This window comes from Hippocampus guttulatus, chromosome 19, assembly GCF_054856545.1.
Source record: "Hippocampus guttulatus isolate MCC_2025c chromosome 19, RoL_Hgut_1.0, whole genome shotgun sequence".
Lineage (NCBI taxonomy): Eukaryota > Metazoa > Chordata > Actinopteri > Syngnathiformes > Syngnathidae > Hippocampus > Hippocampus guttulatus.
Window position 1 is genome coordinate 9,308,116 of NC_141279.1, and position 24,023 is coordinate 9,332,138.

The following is a 24,023-nucleotide window of genomic DNA, read 5'->3' on the forward strand; positions in this document are numbered from 1 at the left end:
AAAAAACCCCCATCGACAATAGAATTGCAAGCGATATTCAGGGAGTCATTTTTGGAAAACATTTATTCACATTGACATCAGTGTATTTTTAGTGCATTTTTACATAATTGCCTTCGTGTGCACGTCCAAGCATCACGCGTGTGCGAGTACGTGTGTGTGTTGGAAACAACGTGCCGCATGTTTGCGAATGAGGACCGAGCGTACGCGTGTTCTTTTTTTGCACACGTCACTTGAGCACGGAGGAAACACAATACTGTATGCAGATCTCGGCAGCAGACACGACACGCGTAACACATACATGGACTGTACCTACTCTATATATACTGTATACAGTCGACCCGGTGCACAGTTGATCAATACGGAGGCGTTCTCACGCAGACACGTTGCCATTCGACAAGCGACACTCATTCACATTCCTCCTCCTGCTTATTCGGTGATTTGCTGTGTGTTTAGGTAGTACTCCCTGTCCCCGGTCTTTCTTTTCCGTGTTTGCGTCCTTCCCTCCTCCCACTAGCTTCTTGTTGACTTTAATTCTGGACGTTGAGGATCTGTGCTGACAAGCCGTGGTGCCATTTCCTCAGCTTGGCGAAGCGAGGACCGCGCATCTCCGACTCAAACTTCTCTCTGCGTCAGGGTGACATGCGGGGGCCACAGGAAGAACATGGGGAGGTTGTGCTTTCACAACAGCTGGAGTGGGCCTAGGGGTGGGGGGGGGGTCTACTCCCACCCCTCAAAGCGGAGCTTACCTCGATTTCTGCAGAGCTTCCTCATTTGGGTCTTGCACTTTGTGGGCAGACGAGAGGATTTGGTAAGATTGCATATGAGCACGCATCATTTGAAAAATAGCATTCCCCCCCCCTTTTTTTTTCCCCTCCCAGACTGACTGTATTCGGTTCCGGTGACGTGCGCCAGCATCCTGAAGCTTTTGGACTGCAGGTTGGCGGCACGGCGAGCCCACTCGGACAAGTCCAGGGAGTTGTCGCTGGGCCTGATGACAGCTTGGTAGACGGGCGAGGCGCAGTCAACCACGGGGTCCTTCATGGGCAGCACCGCGCTTGACGCACAACACATGCACCAATTAAGTATTTGCGCTTACAAGACAAGCGGGAGCGGGAAACAAGTAGCAATGTATGGAGCTGTCTTAAAGGAGACATATTAGGCATCCCCACGCCCCACACACACAATTAGGAAGAGTCACATTCCGAAAATGGAGAGACAATTTTTCTGGGCTACACACACCGGCATCATTTAAGTCGAGCTATTAAAAAGTTCATTTAAATTTTTAGATTTTTTTTTTTTTTGTTGTCTTGCATAAGATGCCCCCCTTAAGTGTTTTCATGGGGTGGGATGGTACTCACGCCAGGGGGGATCCCGCCTCCTCACTGAGGTCACGACCAGGCGGCGGCGGGATGAGGATGAGGAGGGAGGGATGGAATGAGCAAGAGCAAAGTGGGTGACACCACACATAGCTTTGACGAAGAGGGTGCGGGAGAGGGGGCGGCGGTGGGGGGGGGGGGGGCGAGCTCACCCTTCATGACCTTTGGCCTGCGACTGCCCAGCGATGGCATCCATGATGGCGTCCTGCGAGTACATGCTGATGGGCGTGTTGTACTGCGCGTGCACGATGGTGGCCTTGCCGCCGGGGCCGCGCACCTCGATGGGCTTGTGGGTGGACAGGGCAGAGTCCTTCAGGGCGATGGGGTTGAAGCTGGGGGTGTACTCCACGCTGGCCCGCAAAAGAGTTACACAAGTCACACACAGAGGGGGCGCTGTTGCTTTCATTTCCAAAGGAAAATTCCACACAGCTGCTCATGCACTTAGTCTGCTGTTTGAGGGCCAAAACGAGAATATAAAATACCCAGAAAATGTTGAGTCTCTGACAACACAACACACATTCAGACACGCATGCAATGTTGTTACGCTCTATAATTGGGTATAATTCACATCACACCTTTCCTGGCACTGCATACTTCATGCACATTTATGCATGTTAAGAGCGAATACCGACTTTGCAGGTGTGTTGGCGATGACCTACATCACACACATACACAGAAATAAAGAAAGAGAAATTAGAGACACTGGTGACTCAATGAATTGCGCAATGAAACGATCAAATATGTCGTAATCCTCAATCATCATTGGCGTCATCCCCCTCGGCTCACCCCCCTTTGGCATGCCTGAGTGTGAGTGACAAGAGCAGGGGGCTCTCTATCACATGGCACAGACAGAGGGCGGGGAGTCTGGGGGTGGGGGGCAAAAATGGCCAGGAATAGCTTCAAATACCTGCACTAACGCACACCACCTGATCCGCTTATGTCATGAGTGCACCTATCACACACACACACGCGCGCAGGGACACCCTATCTCCGGCCAAAGATGATGATGCTGCTGATGATGCGTGACAGGCTCGGAACATTCCGCCAGCTGCCCCGGCCTCGTCCAATGAGGGGTCTGCGTCAGGTTTGATAGCGGCGTCCTAGTCAAGCACGTGCCCGCGACACCTGACTTATCAGTGGCACCACCCGTCCACTGATAGGCGAATGCTAAGAAGTGCCGACAGGTCAGCGTGAACAGTGACCTTATGGATGCTTTTGAAGGTTGCCATTGCAACATCCCGCCATCATCTGTTGCCTTACCCTGATCTTTTTTGAAGCCTAATCTAACCCTAATTCAAACAATACCAACTTCTCATGAGTGCCTGCCATTAGTTTTACCACAATTCAAATTTGGATTTTTTTTCAGGGGGGGAGGTCGCAACAACCAGATATTGTCAACAAATCACTGCTACTGCTTAGTCGCTACCTCGTTAGTTATGGGGTTTTTTTCCTGTTAAGTTGAAAGGTTTTTTATCTTGCATTGCGAGCCCATATTTTGATGCGTTTGGGAGCCGCCTGCACCGTATTAGCTTTTGTTGGTTTTGTTTAGTTTTTGTTTGTTTTTTTAATTCGGGGGCGGGGGTGTTTTGTTGATGTTAGCGTAGAGTGGGATAAAAGTTAGGTAACCTACTAGTGTTTTTTTTCCTCCCCCCATTATTTCATTTAGCACTTATTCATTGCTGCACTTCTAAAACGTACCACGGGTAGGCAGCAAAGGCAACACAGAAGCTGCATAGAGAATACTGTATGAGGCTTGTTTGTATGCTTAATAATAATAATCATAATAATAATAAGAAGAAGAATATGTTCACATTTGTCTTGTGTGTGTGCGTCCATACCTTCTGGTGGGGGATGACAGGCATGGGGGAGTCCATCCTGGGGGTGGCTGTGGGGACGGGCCCAGGACGTCTCGACCTGATCGTTCAACAATACATTTATTTGTACATTTTAAATGTATTTATTTATTTATTGGGGTGGGGGGGGGGGACTTGTATGGATCGAATGGGAACGTTTGGCGCACGGTTTACTTGTGCATGCTGAGCACGAGTCTGCTGGTGGCCAACTTGATCCTGTTCTGGGCCTCCAAGTGCGTCAGGCCGTCAGTGCTGACGCCGTCGATGGCCGAGATGATGTCGCCCTGCGCCAGGAGGCCTCCCGACGCCTTGCTGCCGGGCGTTATCTGAAAAAAGAAGGCACATATCAGCAAGCGCATACAAAAAAAGTTTGTGGAACAGTCATTTGTTTGAACTGCCCCCAAGTCAAGAATGTTAAAAACTCAGTTATTGTTGCGGTTGTTATTATTTTTGCTGGCCCTTTAAGGCAAGAGCGCCTCACAGAGTATGGGGTCTAAATTTACAGGAGACTCGTTAAAGAGTTAAAAATATGCCAGGCCGTTGATGCTTGCGGACGAGTGACCCTCCGCAGAGGCGCTCGCATGCACACACCTGCCGCTGACATTCACTCTTGTCTCAAGTTCTGTTTACATTCAGCAATCGGATTTCCTCCTCGCATCAACATTTGACATTATACCGTCATTTCCGAGCAATTAAATCCTTTTAAATACATGGGGGAAAAAGTTGGGTGTGTTTTTTCGTTTTTTTTTGCAAATGTAAGTAATGTATTTGTAAATGATTTTAAAGACACTTCTCTTTTTTGAGGAGGAAAGAAATTGTTTCCTAATATATATCTAGAAGCCCGCGCCTGCCGCCAGCGAAACCGGGATCAGGGAACAATGGAGCTTTTATAACTCGGAGAATTTCCATGCAAACTTTTCCACTTATGGAGGAGCCAAAGATCCTCGCTGATGACCCCAGGATAGGTGAGTGCCCCCCCCCCACCCCTAACCACCTCGCCTTCCCAACGCTATTTAAAGGGGAAGCTGTAAATACACCAAACGTCCTGCCAGGGACCAAAGGACCCCCCCCCCCCACCACCACCACCACCAAAACAGTCTCCTATTGAGTCCTCGTTAGCCATCATTTAAAAACAAGCATCATTTTGATGATAATGTACACAAGACGGGTCCAAAAGACTTGACGTTGCCAACAAGTAACCAAAATGGTCGTCTATAGATTAGATTATCTGTAGCATAGTTTGTGAGCAATTGCTGGGTGGGTCTACAACCAAGATTAGAATAGTTTGGGAGATTTCATGCTTTCATTCTGACTTTTTTTTTTTTTTTTACACTTGGCTAGTTGTAATTAGTTTGTAGAACGACTTAGTTTTTATTTGCTTCATTTTAGTTGTCATTAGTTTTCGTATTAGTTTGAGTTTTTTTGTAATATATGGAGTTTGTCGCGTGCAAGTTTTTGTGGAATGAAGTAAAGTTTGATCATCTTTCTTCTGTACTGACATACAGCAAATATTGAAATAAAAACATGCACATATGAGATATTCATCAAGAAAAACAGAAACACTAATTGTACCTACTCTCAGTTCGTTTTGCAATCAGAAGACCTCGTTTCAATTAAGGTTTCTTCCGTTTTTTTTTCAGGCATTTTCATTTTTATTTTAACAATGTTTTCTTTTCTAATTTTGAGGTTGGTAGAAGATTTGGAATGTCATTGTGCTTCAGCTGTCAAGAAGGAAGTTGATCAACTATATATTAATTTAATGAATTTATTATTTATTATTTTTAATGCATGATTTTGATGTGGTTTATGGCATGACTGGTGAAAACCAATCCAGCTAAAATAATTTTAAAAAATCAAAGACTGTTTGTTCATTTTTCATGAAATATTACATTGAACCTTACTGCGCATTCTATTCTTTTTATTCTTTTCTTTTTTAGAGAACCGAGACTTGATCCGACCGATGAAACTCAAGATGATGACCTTAGTGGAAGAGTCATGTGTCATCAAAACCAACAGTTAAATATTTGGCAAGATGCCAAAATGGACAAGCAATCTGTAAAAACAAATAAGCGGGAGAAATCATGATTGCTCTAGAAAAGTCCGCGCAAAAAAATCCCCTTGAGTTGATTTTGGACGGCAAAGTCATGGCAAATCCTAACCCAATATAAGAACATTGGAGTTGGCCCACACTACTTCTCAGTGGCTCACAAAACTGAAAGGCTTTGTCAAATCCAACAAGACCCGAGGGGTCAAAATGTACGCGTGATGGCATTTTTTGTCTATTTTTGGGGGGTCGGGGTGCATTTTAGCGCCGCTCTTACCCTGGAGATGGTGAGGGGCATGTTGAAGTCCTTCCCGCCCTGCAGCCGGAAGCCCCACGGTGCCGGGCCGTTCAGCGTCACCGTGTACGTGCTCATGTCGGCTTCTGGAAACTCTCGCTCGCTCGCGTCCTGGCTCTCCGCGCTGGACCTGCTGGTGTTGCGTGCAGCACCCTCCCCTCGGTCCTCTGCTGCTGCTTCTCACATTGGGGGCCTGGACGTGCAGATCCCCAACATTGGTGGGGCGGCGCAAAGGGGATGGGCGGGGGGTTCAGACGCTGTCATGACACACAAATATACACAGGCCACACCGAAAAACTTGTCACCTCGCGTCAATTTCACCATCAGAACCGAAATATTGCAAACTTTTGGGCGGGGGATTATAATATAAATAATCCAAATATGAACAATGTAGATGAATTTGAGGGCACCAGGCTGGCTGTGAGCGACAAGCCTAAGAATAGCAAACAAGGGCCACGAGTGTGTGTGTGTGTGTGTGGCCCCTTATAAGGTTTGTAACCAGAAGCCCCTAGAATGCCTCAGTGCCCAAGCACTTGCAGCCAATATAGACTCGCCGTCTTACTGCCACACATTCTCTCTCTCTCTCTCTCAGCTTTAGCTTTGATTTGCATTAATGCAAATAAATGTCTGGGGAGAGGGACAAAGCAGCCTGCGTCAACAGATTCAACTTGCTTTTACCTAGTAGTTAGGGATGCTCTGAAAAAAGAAATTACACAACTATTGTCTTATTAGACTGTGTACACACACACACACACACACACACAATCTAATAAAACAGGGGGGGGGGACGGAATTCAATTAGCAGGCACAGGACGGCTGTAAACAAACAACGTGAGAGCGCGCGTCACGATCTGCTAATCTACAAAACTAGAAGATAAAACAAAAAGGAAGCGCGAAGAGGATTTAACGCGCCCACCATTTTTTTTTCAGTGGCGTCAGGAAAGAAAATAAGAGTATCAATATAACGTGTAGGTGCCACGTGAACGCGTGCAGTGCTAAAAATAACAGTAACAAAGGCTGGAGGATCAAGGTGGTGACATGTTGCATTATCGCAGCCTATATTTACAATTATTTATTTTTGTGGGCGCATGTGTGTGTTTTTTATATGGGACTTTAGGGCATTATGCAGTATGAAACCACAAATAAAAACAAAGAGTCGAATCTTATTAATATGAGCAGTTATATCTGTTGTCCTACGAACATTGAATGACGGATTCAATGCATTAGCAATTCTGAAAAAAACTTTTAAGATGAGTGTTTAGTGCTCTGAGGTGTAATCTCTTACCTGCAGAGGGCGCCACAGTTACACAGGCAGACTGTCTTGTCTCAAGTGCAGCAGGGGAAGAAGCCGTCGTCATCGTCGTCGTCGTTTGTCTCAATGTTTCATTTTATCATTGTCAACGTTATTGTCAAATGTGCTCAGCACAGATGACATTTCTTTCCTCTCAACCGCAGGAGAGAGAGAGAGAGAGAGAGAGAGAGAGAGAGGAGCCGCTGCGGGTACCCGCGCCGCCATCAACAGAACAGTTAACATAAAATGACAAAATAATACAACACAACACATCAGACACAGTCATGCAATCTTAACGACATTTTTTGCATACACTTTGTTGTTTGAAGCAGTTATCGATGAAAGAGGAGCGAATCAAAGTGTTCTGTCGCGTCTTGCAGACACTCGCAACATAGCGACGCAAACACTATCTGAATCAACGCAACTCTCTTCTACCCGCCACATTTTCTTACACAACGTAGCAACAAATTTATTTAGAAAAATAAATAAAAACAACCATCGGAGACAACATCTTTGGACAAAGAAGAAACAAAACGGGACTTTGGGGGTGCACAATGTACACTTTCTATGATCCGTCATATCATATTTACAGTTAATGTCCCCAATTATCTATACATTCAGAAACAAGGAATATGCCAACGGATGGATACGTGTGTTGTGTGTGTGTGTGTGTGTGTGTGTGTGTACATACTGTGCATGTGTTCTGTATTTAATAAATCCTCTAATAGTCATTTCATCAGAAAATTGTGCTTATGTGGCAGAGATCGTGACTGACAGGCGCAATTATTATTATTATTATCTGTAGGACACGTTCATTGTGCATGTCCATGTGCCCGTTGATTTATTTTTGAATTTTTTCGATTGGATTATTTTTAGTTGTTCTGTTTACTTATGTGCCAGCTGGCGATTATCACGAATGCCTGATGCAATTTTTCGCACACCAATCACAGGAGAGGAACAGTGTGCACCGTGTGCTTGCTCCGGAACCTCCCAAACATTGGACAATTTTTGGGGGAGCAATATTTCAATGTCATCTTTTTCTTATGTTGCAATATATTAATGTGTAAAAAAACAACAACAACAATCAGCAATAAAGTAAAATAAATAAATTGGCAGATTTCCGCCGATTTTAAAAGTGCTAAGATCAGCCGATTAAATCAGTTGGACCCGACTTATCTGTCGTCGTTCAGTGGAAAAAAACAGCATTTGTATGCCCACGACATTCAGTACATACCGGATGATTCATGACTGGGCAACAGTGCGTGCTGGAGCTTTAAATTAGCATTTTTTTTAGCAGTTAGCATGCTGCTATTTGGTGGGAGAAAAAAAATCCACATTTACACACGTGTCTGTCCGTCTGATGGCGCTCACGCTGTTGCCGAGGGCGCGTCCAGTCGTGCGATGTCCAGTGACGCCTTGGCGAGAGGGCTGAAGCTTTTGCTGTGGTTGCCATGGAAACCGCGGGGGCTGTGTAGTATGGAAGGGCTGGATATGGACGTGACGAAGATACTGGCGGCCGTCGGCCTGCAGATGAGCTGTGGGCCAAACTCGTCCGCTGCTCGAGACAGCTGGTAAAAGCAATGAGATATTTTTCATTATGAAATGCAAAAAATACTTGAAAAAATTATTTACTTTTTTGTTGTTGTTGTTTAGTGTTGTTGAGGGGCGGGGTGAGCAGTTACACACAAAGTGCAAACTCCAGCGTACTTTCACAAACGCCTTTTGGACACTGTTGATTAAAGTGCGTCTGTGCCAGCAGATATTTGTTAGCCCCAAGGACAACATGAGTAGCCCACGGGTCTGTTCTAAAAAAATAGCCCACCACTATTGAGAGATTGTGATTAACAAAGAAGAATAATGTTAAGATGTATTTATTCATTTAACACGGTATAGGATTCTTAATGTATCAAATAATCTATATTTTGTTTTAAAAATAGACTGAATAGGAAAAAAATGGTTTTATTCACCCACATATTAGGGGAAAAAAATACATTTTAGAGCTGCAATTTTAATACTGAGCTTCCGCGATATTTCTGCTCACGTTATCAATAATCTAATATCGGGCCACGGCTACTGTACTATACTGCCCGTGGTGGCCAGGTCGTGCACAGCACAAAGAGCTGCAATTCATTCATCACGATGCACAAACATGCACAACAACTTCTATCGATGCTCTGAAATTTTGCTCTATTATGTTTCATCAAGTAGAATATTATGAAGAGTGTGCGCAAGAATGAAAATTATGGTGTGCGTAGATGGATAAGTGACCATTGTGTGTGGGTGTCAGAGGACATGGAAGTGGTCACAGATGATGGCCGCATTGATTGGTCACACTGATGAACAGATCGCCTTTCGATCAGAGCAGAACCAGAAGCCCCTTTTTACATCAATCAAAGTCGCTCCTTTCTATTTGAGGAGTGAGCGTGCTTTTGATTGGATTATTTGGACAAAAGGTTGGGATTTCATTCATTGGAAAGGTCAAAGTCGCTTAGATGTGGGAAGAAAAACAGCGGCGGCTAAATGCAGGGGGTCCAAAATTTGGCCCGGGGGCCAGTTGCTGCCCGCTGAAGGCTCTTTATTTTTATTTCATCGGCCAGGCATATATATTGACATGGAAATTAAATGGTCTGCTGTAAAAAACAAACAAAAAAAACATTTTAATAAAAACACATCCCACTGTATTGTGGTTCAAAAGTAAAAAATGTTCAACTACATTTTTAAAAATGTAGCACTCACAATGCTTCCCTTTTCAAGTTGAAGGTTTCATAAATGTAATCATCACACCATTTTCTGATTGGCAAACTTAAAATGACACCAAAGGTCAGGAAAAAGCTTACACTGGCGGGGAGGCGACTCTTGGCCAGGAGGCCAAGGTCCGACATGGAGATGTCCTCGGCTTCCGTCTCACACTGCGCACAGGAAAACGTGCGGGAGGTTACATACCAATAGGAAAAAAGTGACAGCACTTTTGTCATGAAAAGAAAAAAAAAATGTATGACTGTCACGTCATAATTTTGAAAAAAATTATGATATAAAAATCTAAAATGAGAGTTAAAAGTATATATTTTCAAAAACACATTTGCAAAATGTTTTTGACTGAACTACAATGAATTAAATAGAGAAGAAAAGATTGGGCTGCCAAATTAGTGCCTGTAACTCAGTGGCGAGGCGGGATCATCACAGAAAAATCAAAGCGCCGAGATTCGAGATTACTGATGCTCTCGAATACTACAGATGGTAGAATACGAGATGGGGGGAGGGCTCAGAGGTCAAACAGACAACATTATCAACCGTCACCTGTTTTCTTGGTCTGATAAGTGAGTTGAGGGGGTGGTGGGATGCGAGTTGTGGATTAAGCCTGAAACTCGCAGATTACTGGATTACTCTTTGGACCCGCTGTAATGGAGGTCTCAGGGAAACTGGCCACTGTGTGTGCGCGCCTGGTTTGGCTGTACTAAAATGATTACGTGAAGAGACGGAAATGCTCCCATGTGTCCCACATTGAAAGAAAGCGGCATGTGACGGGCCCCGAGAGGTTGCCGATTCCAAAGGCCGCAGCGCAGCACCCATTCAAACATGTGATGGAGACCCAAAGCATGTGACCTACTTGATCAAAAGAACTTTCTGTCTTGAGTCAGCAGGTCTTTTTCATTTTTAGTCAGGCCAACCAATGTGATGACTTGTTTTTTTTTTATTGGTTCGGCCACACCCAACACCGCATCATAATTTTGCCATTCGGAGCCTGCTTGTTGTTGCCTGGAGCGTTTTCCCCATCAATTGCGGCCGTTCAGCAGATGGAATGCAATGCATCAATTGGATTCAGGTCAGGCGATTGACTTGGCCACGACAAAACATTCCCACCTCTTTCCCCTCCAAAACTCTGCACTTGCTTCGGCGGTATGCTTTGGGTCATTGTCCATCTGCACTGGAAAGCACCATCCAAATTGCATTTGGCAGAACTGGAGCACATAAAGTTGCCCGAAACACTTCCGAATTCAGTCGGCAAGTAAAGCTGCCGATGAAAGTGGTTCTCTTGTGTTTATTGATGTGGCGACTGCAGACAAAAGACTTTTTGGAGGCGAACGAGGAGACTCGCATGTCCACACCGATTTTAACATTGCTTCAAACCGATTACCTTTAACCTCTGGCTGGAACGTCGCGGATGTCTGATATCACAGGGCGCCTGATGGTTCACAGGCGCTCGGAGGGAAGCGTCGTCGTCCATGTCAGAGAAGCGGGCCTAAAGGGGAAAGGCGATGGTTAATGAGGCGCCGGCTCACTGAGCGGTGGGAACCGAGAGCGAGGCGTGGTGCGGCTCAACGGGGTACAACGCGGACATCCCATAAAGACACGCGAGCGGCACTCACCGATTCGCTGTCCGACTGGGAAGATTGGGCAGGCTTGCAGTGGCGATTGCTCTCCGACTGGCTGGTGAGGGTGGAGCGGCGGGTGGACTGGAAGCTGCTGCTGCTGAAGCGGTCGTGCACGCGCACACACAGCAGCGCACCCAGGTAGGGCACATAGCGGCTGATTGCAGACCTACCACATCCACGTCTTCATGCTGGGAAATATTCTCGACATCTAGAATTTTTTGCATTCAATTCTCCCTCCTGTTTATTTCGGGTAGCATTCCACTGTCGGCCACTGGACGGTGGCACACTATTATGTTTGACACTAAATTTCAAAGAAGAAAAGTATTTCAAGCTCAGCTGTATTCAAGATTGAATGTCTTAATCCTCTCCCATCCAGCTTTTTACGCCTACAGAAAGCGACAGCTGTGGGGTTCATTTTATAATAAAAATACGAAATTACACAAATTTGGTTGTGCAATAACATTACATGCATCCCCTTGGTGTTCGTCCTACCTGTACTTGGGGTGAGTGATTGCGTAAATGATGGGGTTGTGGATGGCCGACGCTTTGGCGATCACTGCCGGGACAGAATTCATGTACGGGGTCAGCAGGTCTGCATACCTAAATCGAAAAACAAATTCAGGAGATGAAGGATAAAAAGAGAAAATGAAAAGGTCATCAGTTGAGATCATTAACAGAAAGCCACAAAATATGTCATTATTTCATTCAATGATTGGGAAAAAAAATGGTATTAAAAATAATATTAAAACATACCCTTAAGACAGTGACGCGCTGTGTTGCTGTGTGACGCTCACACCTACCCGGCGAAAGCGGTGAGCGCGGTGCAAGAGTAGGGGGCCCAGGAGATGATGAACAGCAGGATAACAATCAATGCGATTTTGGCCATCTTCCACTCGCTCTTCATCTTGTGGAACCTCTTGGCCGACTCCCTGGTGCCCTCACAGTTGATCTTTTCGAAGGCCCTGCCCAGCATCATCGGCGTTTCGCATTTTAGCTTTAGCAGCAGAGCTGGTTAAAGTACTCATGCTCTACGATTAAGTACAGTACTTGCACTTTGTTACTTCCCACTACTGTTTCTCAGTGACTGAGTTATACCGACCGGGTGGTGTGTCGGATGGCCCGGAAAATGCAGCAATAGCAGAAGACGATGACGATCAGCGGGATGAAGAAGACGAAGGTGAAAAGCAGCATGGTATAGGAGCGCACGGCCGGCGTGAACGTCATGTAGTCCCACGAACACGACGTCATGAGACCCTCCGGAACGTAAGCACCTGGAACGTACGGTACATACTATCCATACTCATGAAGTGTGTTGAGGGTGTGTGCGACAGTGAGGGAGTTGCCAACTTTCATTTCGATACAGCACTGTGACAAAATTAATGTTTGACATTCCCCACAGCTCTGCCCTTGGTCCTCTGACTTTCTGTCTGTGTATGATCGCAAAATAACACAGGAAGTTACCATGTTCCGATTGAACTTTTTTTTGACAATTTTTTAAAAAATTCATCATATTTAGAGACAGCAGTGACTAAATTCATATTTGTCTGTGGTCCCCTCATTGTCCTGTCTGTAGACTAGCACTTTTTCATATAACACAAGGTAAATTACCGTTCAGATTGTCCTTCTTAAGGCTCTTTTTTTTATCCCCTTATTTTTGTCTGTCTACCTCTGCTTTCTCACATCATCACAAGAGTTTTTTTTGTTTATTTTTCTTTTATTTTTGCTCAGCACCGCTCAAAACTCGGCCGCCTGTGCGAGTGTGTCTATTACCAGCAATTAAGGGAATTTTTCACCGTGTTTCCGAGCATTAATAAACATCCGTTTTATTGTGCTTGCATCGAAGTGCCATCTGTAGAGAAAATGTGGAGGGGCAAAGACAAAAAACAGCAATTTTCCCTCACTCGTGTGTGTGTGTGTTGGACAGCCTGTAGAGTTAAGCAGCCCCGGGGGGAAAAAAAACAAGACAGCATCGGTGTGAAGTAAGGTAAACCCTCTGGGCGCGATATCACCTAATTGCTTTTGCACTTGTGACTGACGTGTTGACACACGGCAAAGGAGGCTGGCACATTGGAGACGCACGCACGCACGCACGAGTGCACGTCCGCGTGCACGTCCGCACACACAAACGGAAGTTTGCACTCACTCCAGCCGAAGAAGGGCGGCAAGCTCCAGCCCATGGAGTACAGCCAGGCCACCGCCACGATGCTCAGCGCTTTCCTGCGAGACATGGCCCCCAGCGAGGCCAAGGGCCGCGTGATCACCACGTAGCGATCCACCGCGATCACCATCAGCGTCATCATGCTGCAGATGCCAAAGAGGGCGCCGCAGAAGGCGTACAACTCGCAGCCTGCGCCACGACAAACAAGGGAAACGGAAGTGACAAAAAAAAAAAAAAACGTTTTACGTCAAAAACATCGCAGGCGGCGGAACACAAATGTGAAGCTGCCATCCGAAATTCAACTAAAAAGTGGTTCAGAGATTCACAAGAACACAGAAGTCGGAAGGAATTGTGGTTACATCACGAAAACGTCTTGTTTTTGAAGGAGGCCTGGAGATGGCCGAATCGTAATAACGTACGGGATGGGTGATTGTGAGCAAACACGAAGGGGCCTCGGTTGCATGAGCGGTTGAAAGAAAAACCAAAGGATGGACCGAGAACGGGGTTTCAAATATTGACTTTTCCCCGCTGTAATAAATGCAACGCGCACGTTGTCATTCAGCCGTTGCAGGGCTGCAAACATACCTCCTGATTGACTTGATCAAGTCGATCCATTATGCATGAAGACGCCTGACATGCTTCTAATGGATGACCCTCACACACACACACACACGTTCGGACAAAATCAGCCAATCACGGCCTAATCAGCTACCGTATCCTCAGGCCTTGCATATTTATTTCAAAAGCAAACTATCAAACATGTTGGCAGTCACTCTCCTGCACAAACGCACTCTCTCACGGGCACTCGCACGCTCGCTCACAACAGACACACATGCACAGGGAGAAGTTGGAGAGTGGCAGCAAAGTGGACAACAGCGACACACACACAAAAAAAAAAAAAGGGAATCAAATTCATCCCGAAAAACAACAACACCCGCCAATGACACCGAGCAAAACAGATTATGTAGTCGTGGAACTGACTTAATTTGTATCTCCAGGTCCCGCTTGTACCTGTGTGTTGTCAATCCATAATTAACAGGATGAAAAGAAAAGAAAAAAGGATTGACAAGATGAAGGGGAGTTGTTGGGGGGGGGGGGGGGTTGCAATCTCTTTAATCATCTTGGGTCTTTGGTGGGCGAGGGAATGTACCGCTTTCTTTTCAAGCCTTTTTCTTTTCTTGACTCAAAAAAATGATCCCCTCCCCATCGACATCGGTGAGGTGGTGGCAATGATCGACCCTTTTCATGAAGGTCAGGACAACTCCTGAAGGAAAACAGGCTCTCTGCCGACTATCACTGTTTGATCAGCGGATCGTCCCGTTCTACACTCCCGCTGGGACACACACACACATTTTTCAACACGCCGGGTGATGGAATCGGGCAGGAAGAGACGTCCTTCAGCCGCTTTGCCAGGAGTAAGCGATGATGGCGGCGCGCGCGACGCCGGCGGAATGTTAACGGCGGTTCACGCTCGATAAGGCGGCGAGCAAAACAACGCCGGCGCGCATATGACTTGGCGATTCGCGACGAGGCTACCTCTCTTGCCGAAGATCCACCTCTTGTGCATGCTGGTGACGAAGAAGACGGGCGCCTGAGTCAGACACATGAAGAAGTCGGTGACGGCCAAGTTGATGATGAAGATGTTGGACGGCGTCCGCAGGCTTCGGCTTCTGCGAGTAGATTAGGACTTTGTCAGTTCGTCATTCGCCGCCGACACTACGTACGGGGCGGAAGAAAGTGGGCGCAAAGTTGAAATAGATCACAGACACTATAATACAAAAAAATATATTTAAAAAAAAAGTGAAATAAATAACAAAAACGGCAAATACATCCCCTCCAAAAAAGCTATGAAATAAAAGTAAACAATATATGATCAAATGAATAACGGTGAAAAAAATGAAAACAAAGAAAAAAAACTAAAAAAATAAAATACCACAAATACTAACAAAATCAAATAAAAGTAAAAATAAATATAAACTACATAAATACAATGAAAAAAAAACAAAATAAAACAAAAATAAGGTGCAAAAAACTAGTTGAGAAAGCAAAAATAAAACCACAAAGAAAATAAATAAATGGCCTAAAAAAGCAAAGTGTACAAATAAATATATCAATAAGTCCACAAAAAATCCATTTACACAATAAACACATCCAACCACAAATGCATACAGTATCTGCACTGTTGTAATTCTTTGTAAATCAAAAAAAGGAAGATCTGGACCTGCAGAAAGCATATATGACCAGAAAGTTGCCCAGAATGCCTGTGATGCCCACGAACAGGATGACCACCCCGATGGTGTAGTGCGCGTGGTCCGGGACGTCCACCGTTGGAAACAGGTGGCTTGGAGCCACGGCGCCCTGGCAACAACGACAACGACGACAACAAAAAGTGGCATTATGACGACAGAATTCCAGATTCCAATCAAACAGGGGCTAGAGTGAACTCAATCAAATAAACAAGTCAATTGAATCAAATAAAAGCGACTCGCTTGTTAAAATAATAACATAAACATTAAAAAAATAAAGCAGCGGCAAGAGCGGCCCAAGGTAATGGCAATGGAATCCACTTTGCCAGGACAATGTCCCTCATAATTAAAAAAAAGTGCACACTCACTGGCCCAATTTCATTAGCGCCGATAATGCAAAATGGAGCGTAACGCCAAATGCGAAATAGGAAGTCGTAATGATGGCGAGGGACTCGCCTAACTTGTTGCCATGGCAAAGCATTTTTTATATTTGGGTTTTTTTTTTCCAATCAGAGTCACCCAATCATGACAACACGCCGCCGCCAAACAAACCCCCCAAATCTTGATGTGGAGTTAGTTTGGGAAGATACAGTTTTAAGTGAGGATCTTGATATTGGAGTATTAAAAAACAACAAATCTTGAAAGCCCGTAAACCAACATTTGCGGCGCAGTGATAACAGGCAGTCAATGCATGACAATACAACTGGGATATCCCTGAAGCACTCAACCAAGAACATCATAAATCATAAGACATGGTGATCTCAGACCATTCCTCCCTTTACCTCGTGGCGAGTTTCAGCTAAAACGTCATAAATTATTCCGTGATTTTAGCATCATTAAAAGGCACTAAACCAGGCGGAATACTTCCAAGGGAAGGTATGGTGGCCATAAACGGACGTAAATCGAGGCACGCAAAGTACCCGCTTTAAAAGCTGCGATGCGCTAATTAACAAATTATAGTAGGGGGGGAAAAACCTAACTAATAGGACTTTTGGTAACGATGGAGGTAAAAAAAAAAAAACACCTTTTTAATTCAATGAAAAAATGGATTTAATTACAAATTACAAGGCCAGTGAACCTTTGAATCGATACACAATGTCATAAACCACTGAAAATATCGGTCCCGGGTCTGGTTTCCTTTCGATAACACAGGTGTGACTCATGTTCTCTTGAAATGAAAAGTGCGAGGAGAACCCCATGTGATGGTGCCCCCCCCGTTCCCTCCCCAGAGGGATACCACTTCTCCATCCCAACTTTCCACCATGACAGCAGTCACTCAGTGAGTCGATTATGCAGAGCAGCTTGCTTCCTGACAAAAAAAGAAAAAAAAAGAGAGGACTTTCCTCCAGAGTGAGGAGGAGGATGAGGCGATGGGGAGGGGGCTCAGAGTTGGGAAAGGCGGGGGGGATCTGATGCTTGTAGGAGTCAAAAAGCAAAACATCCACCCTGCTGCTGCTGCTTGAATGCACTTTCTCGTCAGCTTTTCGGTGCCACAGCAGCACATAAACAAACCGAGTTGAGCTCACTGCGATGCTGGGGGACATAAAATGCGTCCTGGCAGACTGAAATCCTGAGGGGCTTTTTTTTTTTTTTTGTCTCATGCCTACACCCACCACAGCTGCTTTTGCTTCACTTTCAGACCACCTCGCACCACTACAAGAGAAACAAGTCACTGCGTCCATTCGGGATGCTTGTGAATGACGGCAGGGGAGGATTGGAGGGATTTTGTCATTCATGTATGCATGCATTCATTCATTCAGTCGCACCCACTTGCTCGTATGAATTTATGAATGAAAAAACATTTTTTGGTTCTGTCCCTCGCCATCCCGTGTGTGGCTGCTTTACTCACGGCGGTGGTGAGCGGGACCAGCTCCAGGAGCCGGTGCAGCGGACCGATGGAGCTCACGTTCCACGCGGGCTCTGGCGTGGCCATGCCGGGTCCGGTCAGCAGCCGGGAGTCCATTCCTCCGCTGCGCTCACACACACACCCACACACACTCACTCACACGCTGCATGTCCGTAAAAGTCTCAGCTGAGAGGAGGGCGAAGCAAGCACGACGCGTTCATAGTGAGCGCGCAGCAGTGGAGTCCAAAGTGTGACTGCATGGGTTGATGCTGGGAGCGTTGAAGGGGGGGGGTGAGAGGGTGTGGGGAGAGGATGGAGTTGTGCGTCTCGCGCGCTCTTTTATTTTTTCCTCTCTCACTGTGCGGCATTCAATCCCACATTCACGTATTTCTCAGCACTGTGTCAGTAGGTCTGCTGTTGTTGTTTTTTTAACACCGCTTTCCAGCTTTTCATCTTTAACGGTGATCTCAGCTGCGATACATCACACACGCGCAAACACACACACACACACACGCGCGCACATAAAAATACAATACAGTATTAAGAGAAAAAATTAATAATTGGAAAACGCATTCGTTTTTTTTGTGTTGAAACATTTATATTTTGTCTAAATACAACTGAGCTGAGTGCTCCATTTAAAAAAATCCAGCAAGGCCTAATTAACGCAACGTATGCCAACGGGCTGGCACGACTTGATTGCCGCTTGCCATGAGTCGGTGCCGGTGTACCTAATGAAGTGGCCGGTGGGTGCATTCTTTCCCATAATGCAACATGTCTCTTTGTCTTCGCATCTTGGCAGTTTACGCCGCCAAGGCGCTTGCACTCGGCAGATCCGAGATGACATTTAAGCTGCCGGCAGCAGGAAGATAAATTGGAACTAATGGCACGGTGTCAAAACCCCCCACAGGGATGAGAGGAATCGGAACCGCGGACCCAATCGGATCTGCGCTTCATCGCCGGTCGGCCTTTTATCGCATCTGACCTCCACCATCAATCGGGATTCTCACCCACAAATGACAACTTAACCCCCCGACCCTGACATCCACTTCACTATTTACGCAACGCCGCATTCCATCAGACGCGTTCTCAGAAATGGGACTGGTCCCAATGGGAAAAATCTGTTGTTATTATTATTATAAGTACACAAATAACTAAATATTTAATAACTGTATATTTATGAAAAAATACAAATAAAAGTTAAATACATTAATGACATGAAAGTACAAAAAATGAATTTGGAAAAAAGAATTAATTTCTTTTTTAAGGGCATTTTTACAACAAAAAAAAAAAGCGAATCTAAAACCTGGTTAACTGTGCTAAAATCCACTTCCCGGTCGCATGCCTGCGTGTTCAATTTCCACCAATAACGCAGGGCTAATGCGCCCAAATACAGACTAATTCTTCATAATGCGCTCTAACTCTCAGAGCGTGCCCGGCAGAGCGCCTCTCGGACGCTACGAAAAAGAAATTGGGACTGTAGACTGTAGGCGGGGGGAGGGGGATGCTCGCATCACTCACAGGAATACATCCGGAATCTTTTGCGGCCCCTTGACCTTTGCGTGGCCTCACATCCATCTGCCTCCCAGCCACCACCCTGAGGAACACCTTCAATCACTCATGGCACCTTGAAACAAACAAACAAAACAAATACATAAATCCGAGCAACACATTTTGGGACACAAGTTGCTCTCCCATGATGCCGAGCGGTGGTTGGCATTCATTTAAGAGGATCACATCTGTTGGAAACAAGAACAGCCTTTGTGACACCAGCACGTCTCCCGATCTGGTCCATTGTTTCTTTTGTTTTTGTTTTTTAAAGAAAAAATACAAAACAAACGTTTACTGTGCTTTTTTTATGGGTGGAACAAATTGTAAGCGCTCCACTTTTGGGTTGGACGTGTCCAGGAGGTGCGGCGCTTGTCAATTGGCCATTCATGTCATCACAAGTGAACCCAAGGGAGAAAATTTAGGATAGTGGCGGCAACGGCCCGAAGCAGCGACTCAGCTGACTGCCACGTCCATTTCGTTTACAGTCAAGTTGACCAAAGCGGTGCGCTTTCTGCCCTCGGCCCGACGGCGCTCGGGCAAACGGGGACATTCCCCACAAAGATTTCCAAGACGACGTGAGACAAGCCAATCACGGTGCAACTATGTGATGTCATTCCCAATGGCGACGCCAGAAAAGTTACTGCGTTGTGCTAGCGACGTTTATATCGGCCTCAAAAGCAGAGCATTTCTTTCAGCAAACTCATCTTTGTTACCTTCAAGACGTCAATGGCCTCCATGTTGAATTTGGCGCACCTGCCCGACTACGTCATCGCCAATGCCGCCACTTAGCAACTCCTTCTACTACTACTATGTTTACTTTAGGTGTACACTACTGCCACCTTTTGGTTTGGAGTTTGTATCGAAATCTATTTTCTTTCCGCCCTTTCTTTTGAACGCGGTGTACTTCACGCTCACTGGCCCCGATTGAGGAATTACACGGCGATCAAGTGGACGCTTGTGGTCTTTCGCAGAAGTTACAAGAGCAATCCATTTGCTGACGTAACAGGAAATATAAACGTCCTTATGGTACTCTATGTCTCGGATATGCAGGGTACAAGCGGAGGTCACGTGGAAAGACATTCTCGGCGAGCTCTCCTGCAGCTTTGTGCCGCGTGAGAGGTTGCCAAGAAGTGAAGCCAAGCAAAAACACTTGTGAACCGCAAGGTGACATGTCAGCGAGGCCCGCCTACCAGTCCTTCATGCAAATCATGTCACTAGAGAGTGGGGTCAATTGTCAGGTGGCCGAGGGTGGCAGGGGGGGATTATTTAACCTCCTTGTTGTTTACTCGCTTGCAAAGAAATGATCACTTCTTATGTTGGATGCTGATTGATTTTTTTCAGGTCTAATGAAGGCGCGCTGGAGCTCATCCCAGCTGTCCGCGGCCGAGATGTTCACACTTAGATTTACACTTCAGGACAATTTTGACACTTTACTGAACCGAGCATCCTTATTTTGGGGAATTTAAGAGGAGGCCGGTGTACCTGGAGAAGGTGCAGAATATCAGGCAAAGATGCTTCAAAATATGCACAATGTCAACATGAGAATCAGCTGTGCTTATGACGGAGTGAAATAAGGACTTTGATTTATTGGGGGGTGGGGTTCCACATAGTCAATATTTCTCATTGAAGTGTTTTAAAATGTTCCTTCGGCTCATCCAGCCCCACTAAAAACCTTTTTTTGGGGGGGGGGGGGGTGTGCATACCTAATGATGAAAAACAGCACCCTATTCTACAAGTATAAACACTGTCATGTAAAGGCGGACCCGAATGCAGGGAAGCAGAAGAATCGAGACAGGGGAGTAGGAGTTGGAAAAAAAAAAAAAAAGACCAAGCATAAGTATATGCGCAAACTGACAAGAGGAGACGAAGCACATCTGGACGCGACACGAGTCGCTGGAGAAAGCCGATTGGTCGATAGGCAAGGAGCAGGCCTGATGGGAACATGGTGTCCTGATGGGACGGACAAGCGCGGCTCCGGACATGCGCCGCTTGCTCAGTGACAAAAACAAAAGGAAAAAAATATTTCAAGATGAGGAGTGGAAACATCAGCTTTGTTTTGGTTTGTTTTTGTTGTAGTGGCTGACGTCCCCGCATTCGGGGGGGGGGCCAATGAACGGAGCCGTGTGACGACGCATCTCGGATGAAAAGCGAACCTGACCCCAATCAACTTGCCTTACGGCGCTCCACAGCGAAAATGCCCCCTGAGCTGTGCTTACAGCCGGCGAGCAACTGCAGCCTGATGGCGAAGACGTCGGAACTGATGTCACTGCCTCATTATCACCTCTGCCTTCTCTCTTTCGCTTTACAATCCCCCCCCCCCCATTCTGCTTTACTTGTTACCGACTCGTCTTTGTTTCTCCACCTAACAACATTTGCTGCTCCGCAGGCATGCGGGAGCCGCCATTCCAATGAAGTAGAAGACGAATGAATACTGACAAGATGTGGCACCACGAACATCAGCTAATGGCGGACCTTACAAAGAGAATAATGACCACTGTTGATTGACAGCTGTTGATTAGCATAGCCACTTAGCATAAGTCCCCTTTTGCTTTAATTGGAGTACATGTTTTGTTGGGGAAGTTGGAATTTTTTTTTTAGTTAGTTGGTTACTTAGTGAGTTGCCATGGTTGGTGCTTACTGGTGAGGTGCTTGATTGGTTGGCTTGGTCACTTAGTCAGTCAGTCAGTCGGTCATTAGTCAACCGGTTGACTGGTTAGCCGCTGGTTTGCTCAATCCATCAGTTTATGAAGGCCAAACTTTTTTTTTTTAATTGGCTATCATCAGATGGTGCACGCACGCCTAATCTTGGCATGGACTCAATCCCATATTAACATTCATTAATTCCTTCGTCTCCGATGGCGCTAATCCCTTTAACCCCTTGATTCCACCGCTCGCCTCCTCGTGTCGCGTGTCTCAACCCTCGTTAGTCTTTTCTCGCTTTCTGCCATCTGGACGTCCCATGTCCGACCTGCTGTCCTCCTCCGACACACACACACACACACACACACACACACACACACACACACACACACACACACACACGCACACATGGACGGGGGGCAAAAAAAAAGACCCAATATGAATTCTGCCTTGTTTTGTGGCTCCTCTTTTACAAGTGATGGCTGGATAGAAGAAGCAGTGTCGTTCCATCAAATTTCACGCCACATTTGCACAACCCATTAAAAATCACCCCAAGTGTCATATTCAAGTTGGGGTTGACATGTAACCCCCTTATTCCAGGTACTGCACTTCCTTTGTGTTCACATTGAGCCTGACCTTGTTACACGTTGCATAACAGAAGCAGATTACAAGCCGGAGCGAAAGATTTACAAGGGATCATTTGTGCAAATGTACAGAACAAATCACAGCGGCAAAGCAGAGCCCACGCCACCGCAAGGGTTTTCATTTCAAGTGTGCACTTTCAATACACAATTTACAGTCACAACGTTGTCCTAAACAACGCTCTGCCTTTGCAAATGCCTCATGCATCGAGTACGTACACCGTATGCATTATTTTATATATATATATATATATATATATACACAGTATATCCACACACACACAGAGGTTATACAATCCCAAGCTTTTCTCTGGGCTTGTAACCCTGTTGTCTTTTATGATGGAAGGGGGGTGGGGGGGGGGGGATTCAAGCGAGAGGGAAAAAATAATATGCAAATCTAATGCTAATGCAATCTTTGATACGATTAATAAGGAAAGACAAGTGGGCGGAGGGGGAAGAAAAACAAACACAACAAGAGACGCAGAAGGCAAAGGCAAGCGAGGTTTTTCCGAGTCAGAAACCGAAGTTCTCGAGTCACTCTTCATCAAACACATTTCAAGTGCTGATGGACAGAGCGAGTGGGTGAAGGTGACATATTAACCCTTGATTATTGGACGACTGTTATGCACTTTGCTTTGGAATCAGCCAATCCTCCATTGAGCCTTTCCAGTTGTTTCAGAATGCTGCTCCTCACCTCTTGACTGGAACTCGTAAGAGGGAGCACAGACCTCCTACTCTGGCATCCCTTCACTGGCTCCTTTTTGAGTTAAGATCCTGTTGTTGGTTTTCAAATCTTTAAATGGTTTCGCCCCACCTAACCCCTCTGAGCTCCTCCAAGTCAGGGCCAGGCTTCAAGTCATATTTCCAGGCATAGCTGACTTCGCTTCTGTACGACCCTGACAGCTGTTTCTAATCATCTGACCAGATCCATCGATTGATTTCACATCACATGGCTGCCTTTAAAAGTTCCGCGAGCAACTTCAACCTGGCTGCCTTGTGACACATACAACAAGTACGTCCCGCAGACACTCCGGATGCCGTTTGTCCGGGCGGCGAGCGCGTGAGCTCATACAGCCGCGAGGATTGTTCACCTTGTCGGCCGAGATGGAAGCAGATGACGACGTGCCGCTTTGAAAGTCAAACGTCTGCCGTCTCGTTTCAAGAGTGGTTTTGTCTCTATTAGCGTGACGAGAGCCTCTCAGCCACTGTCCAAAATGCGGCCAATAAAACAAATCATCGGGTCTAATGTGCTTGTAAAATCCCTAATGCTCATCAAGGGTGCTTTTTAGTAGCGATAAACATGTCTGAGAAGGCACATTTGTTTTGCAAAATGATCCATATCAAGATCGGGTTTGAAATGAAGATTCCGAGCCAGGGTTCATGTTTCGGGAGTGCCACTCAGAGGGGAAAGAAGCGACATCGTCGGGTTGAAGGTTGGCTTACCGCCTTTCGGGTGACTTCTTCTGATGGGACAGTCACTCCAGAAGACTTTGGGAAGACTCAGGAGCACCATCGCGGGTCAGACGGACGGCTAACACGTCAGAGAACCAAAGAAAAACAACTTAGTGATCAGCCGCTGCTGCGAGCCAGCCAGAATCAAACGCTTTCATGATCATAAGTCTTACAGCGACTTATTTTTTTGCTTGCCGACAGCGTAAGCCTGCGTTCGAATCTTTGCCATCCATCTCTCGGTCAGCAAGTGGAGAACAAGA

At 45.9% G+C, this 24,023-nt stretch overlaps 2 protein-coding genes across 7 annotated transcripts; both read right to left on the reverse strand.

Moving 5' to 3' along the window:
- Window positions 1-45: 45 nt before the first annotated feature.
- On the reverse strand, window positions 46-8,197 carry ldb3b (LIM domain binding 3b). 3 transcript variants are annotated; one of them, XM_086137845.1, is made up of 10 exons: window positions 6,854-8,197; window positions 5,551-5,761; window positions 3,404-3,555; window positions 3,215-3,290; window positions 2,009-2,031; window positions 1,529-1,726; window positions 1,359-1,382; window positions 885-1,054; window positions 747-783; window positions 46-624 (listed from the first exon to the last, which is right to left on the reverse strand). In XM_086137845.1, the coding sequence occupies exons 2-10, from the start codon at window positions 5,644-5,646 to the stop codon at window positions 528-530; spliced, it is 873 nt and encodes a 290-aa protein (XP_085993971.1). In that variant the 5' UTR covers window positions 5,647-5,761; window positions 6,854-8,197; the 3' UTR covers window positions 46-527. The 3 variants fall into 3 exon arrangements, with proteins under 3 accessions (XP_085993971.1, XP_085993970.1, XP_085993972.1); XM_086137844.1 differs by having other exon boundaries at window positions 5,551-5,825; XM_086137846.1 differs by lacking the exon at window positions 1,359-1,382 and having other exon boundaries at window positions 5,551-5,825; window positions 6,854-8,195.
- On the reverse strand, window positions 7,137-23,842 carry LOC147190159 (melanopsin-A-like). 4 transcript variants are annotated; one of them, XM_086137838.1, is made up of 13 exons: window positions 23,755-23,842; window positions 19,001-19,106; window positions 17,486-17,953; window positions 15,612-15,748; window positions 14,927-15,060; window positions 13,376-13,579; window positions 12,332-12,503; window positions 12,033-12,194; window positions 11,725-11,832; window positions 11,227-11,398; window positions 10,995-11,099; window positions 9,697-9,768; window positions 7,137-8,427 (listed from the first exon to the last, which is right to left on the reverse strand). In XM_086137838.1, the coding sequence occupies exons 3-13, from the start codon at window positions 17,597-17,599 to the stop codon at window positions 8,227-8,229; spliced, it is 1,581 nt and encodes a 526-aa protein (XP_085993964.1). In that variant the 5' UTR covers window positions 17,600-17,953; window positions 19,001-19,106; window positions 23,755-23,842; the 3' UTR covers window positions 7,137-8,226. The 4 variants fall into 4 exon arrangements, with proteins under 4 accessions (XP_085993964.1, XP_085993966.1, XP_085993965.1 ...); XM_086137840.1 differs by having other exon boundaries at window positions 11,227-11,326; window positions 17,486-19,106; XM_086137839.1 differs by having other exon boundaries at window positions 11,227-11,329; window positions 17,486-19,106.
- Window positions 23,843-24,023: the final 181 nt, after the last annotated feature.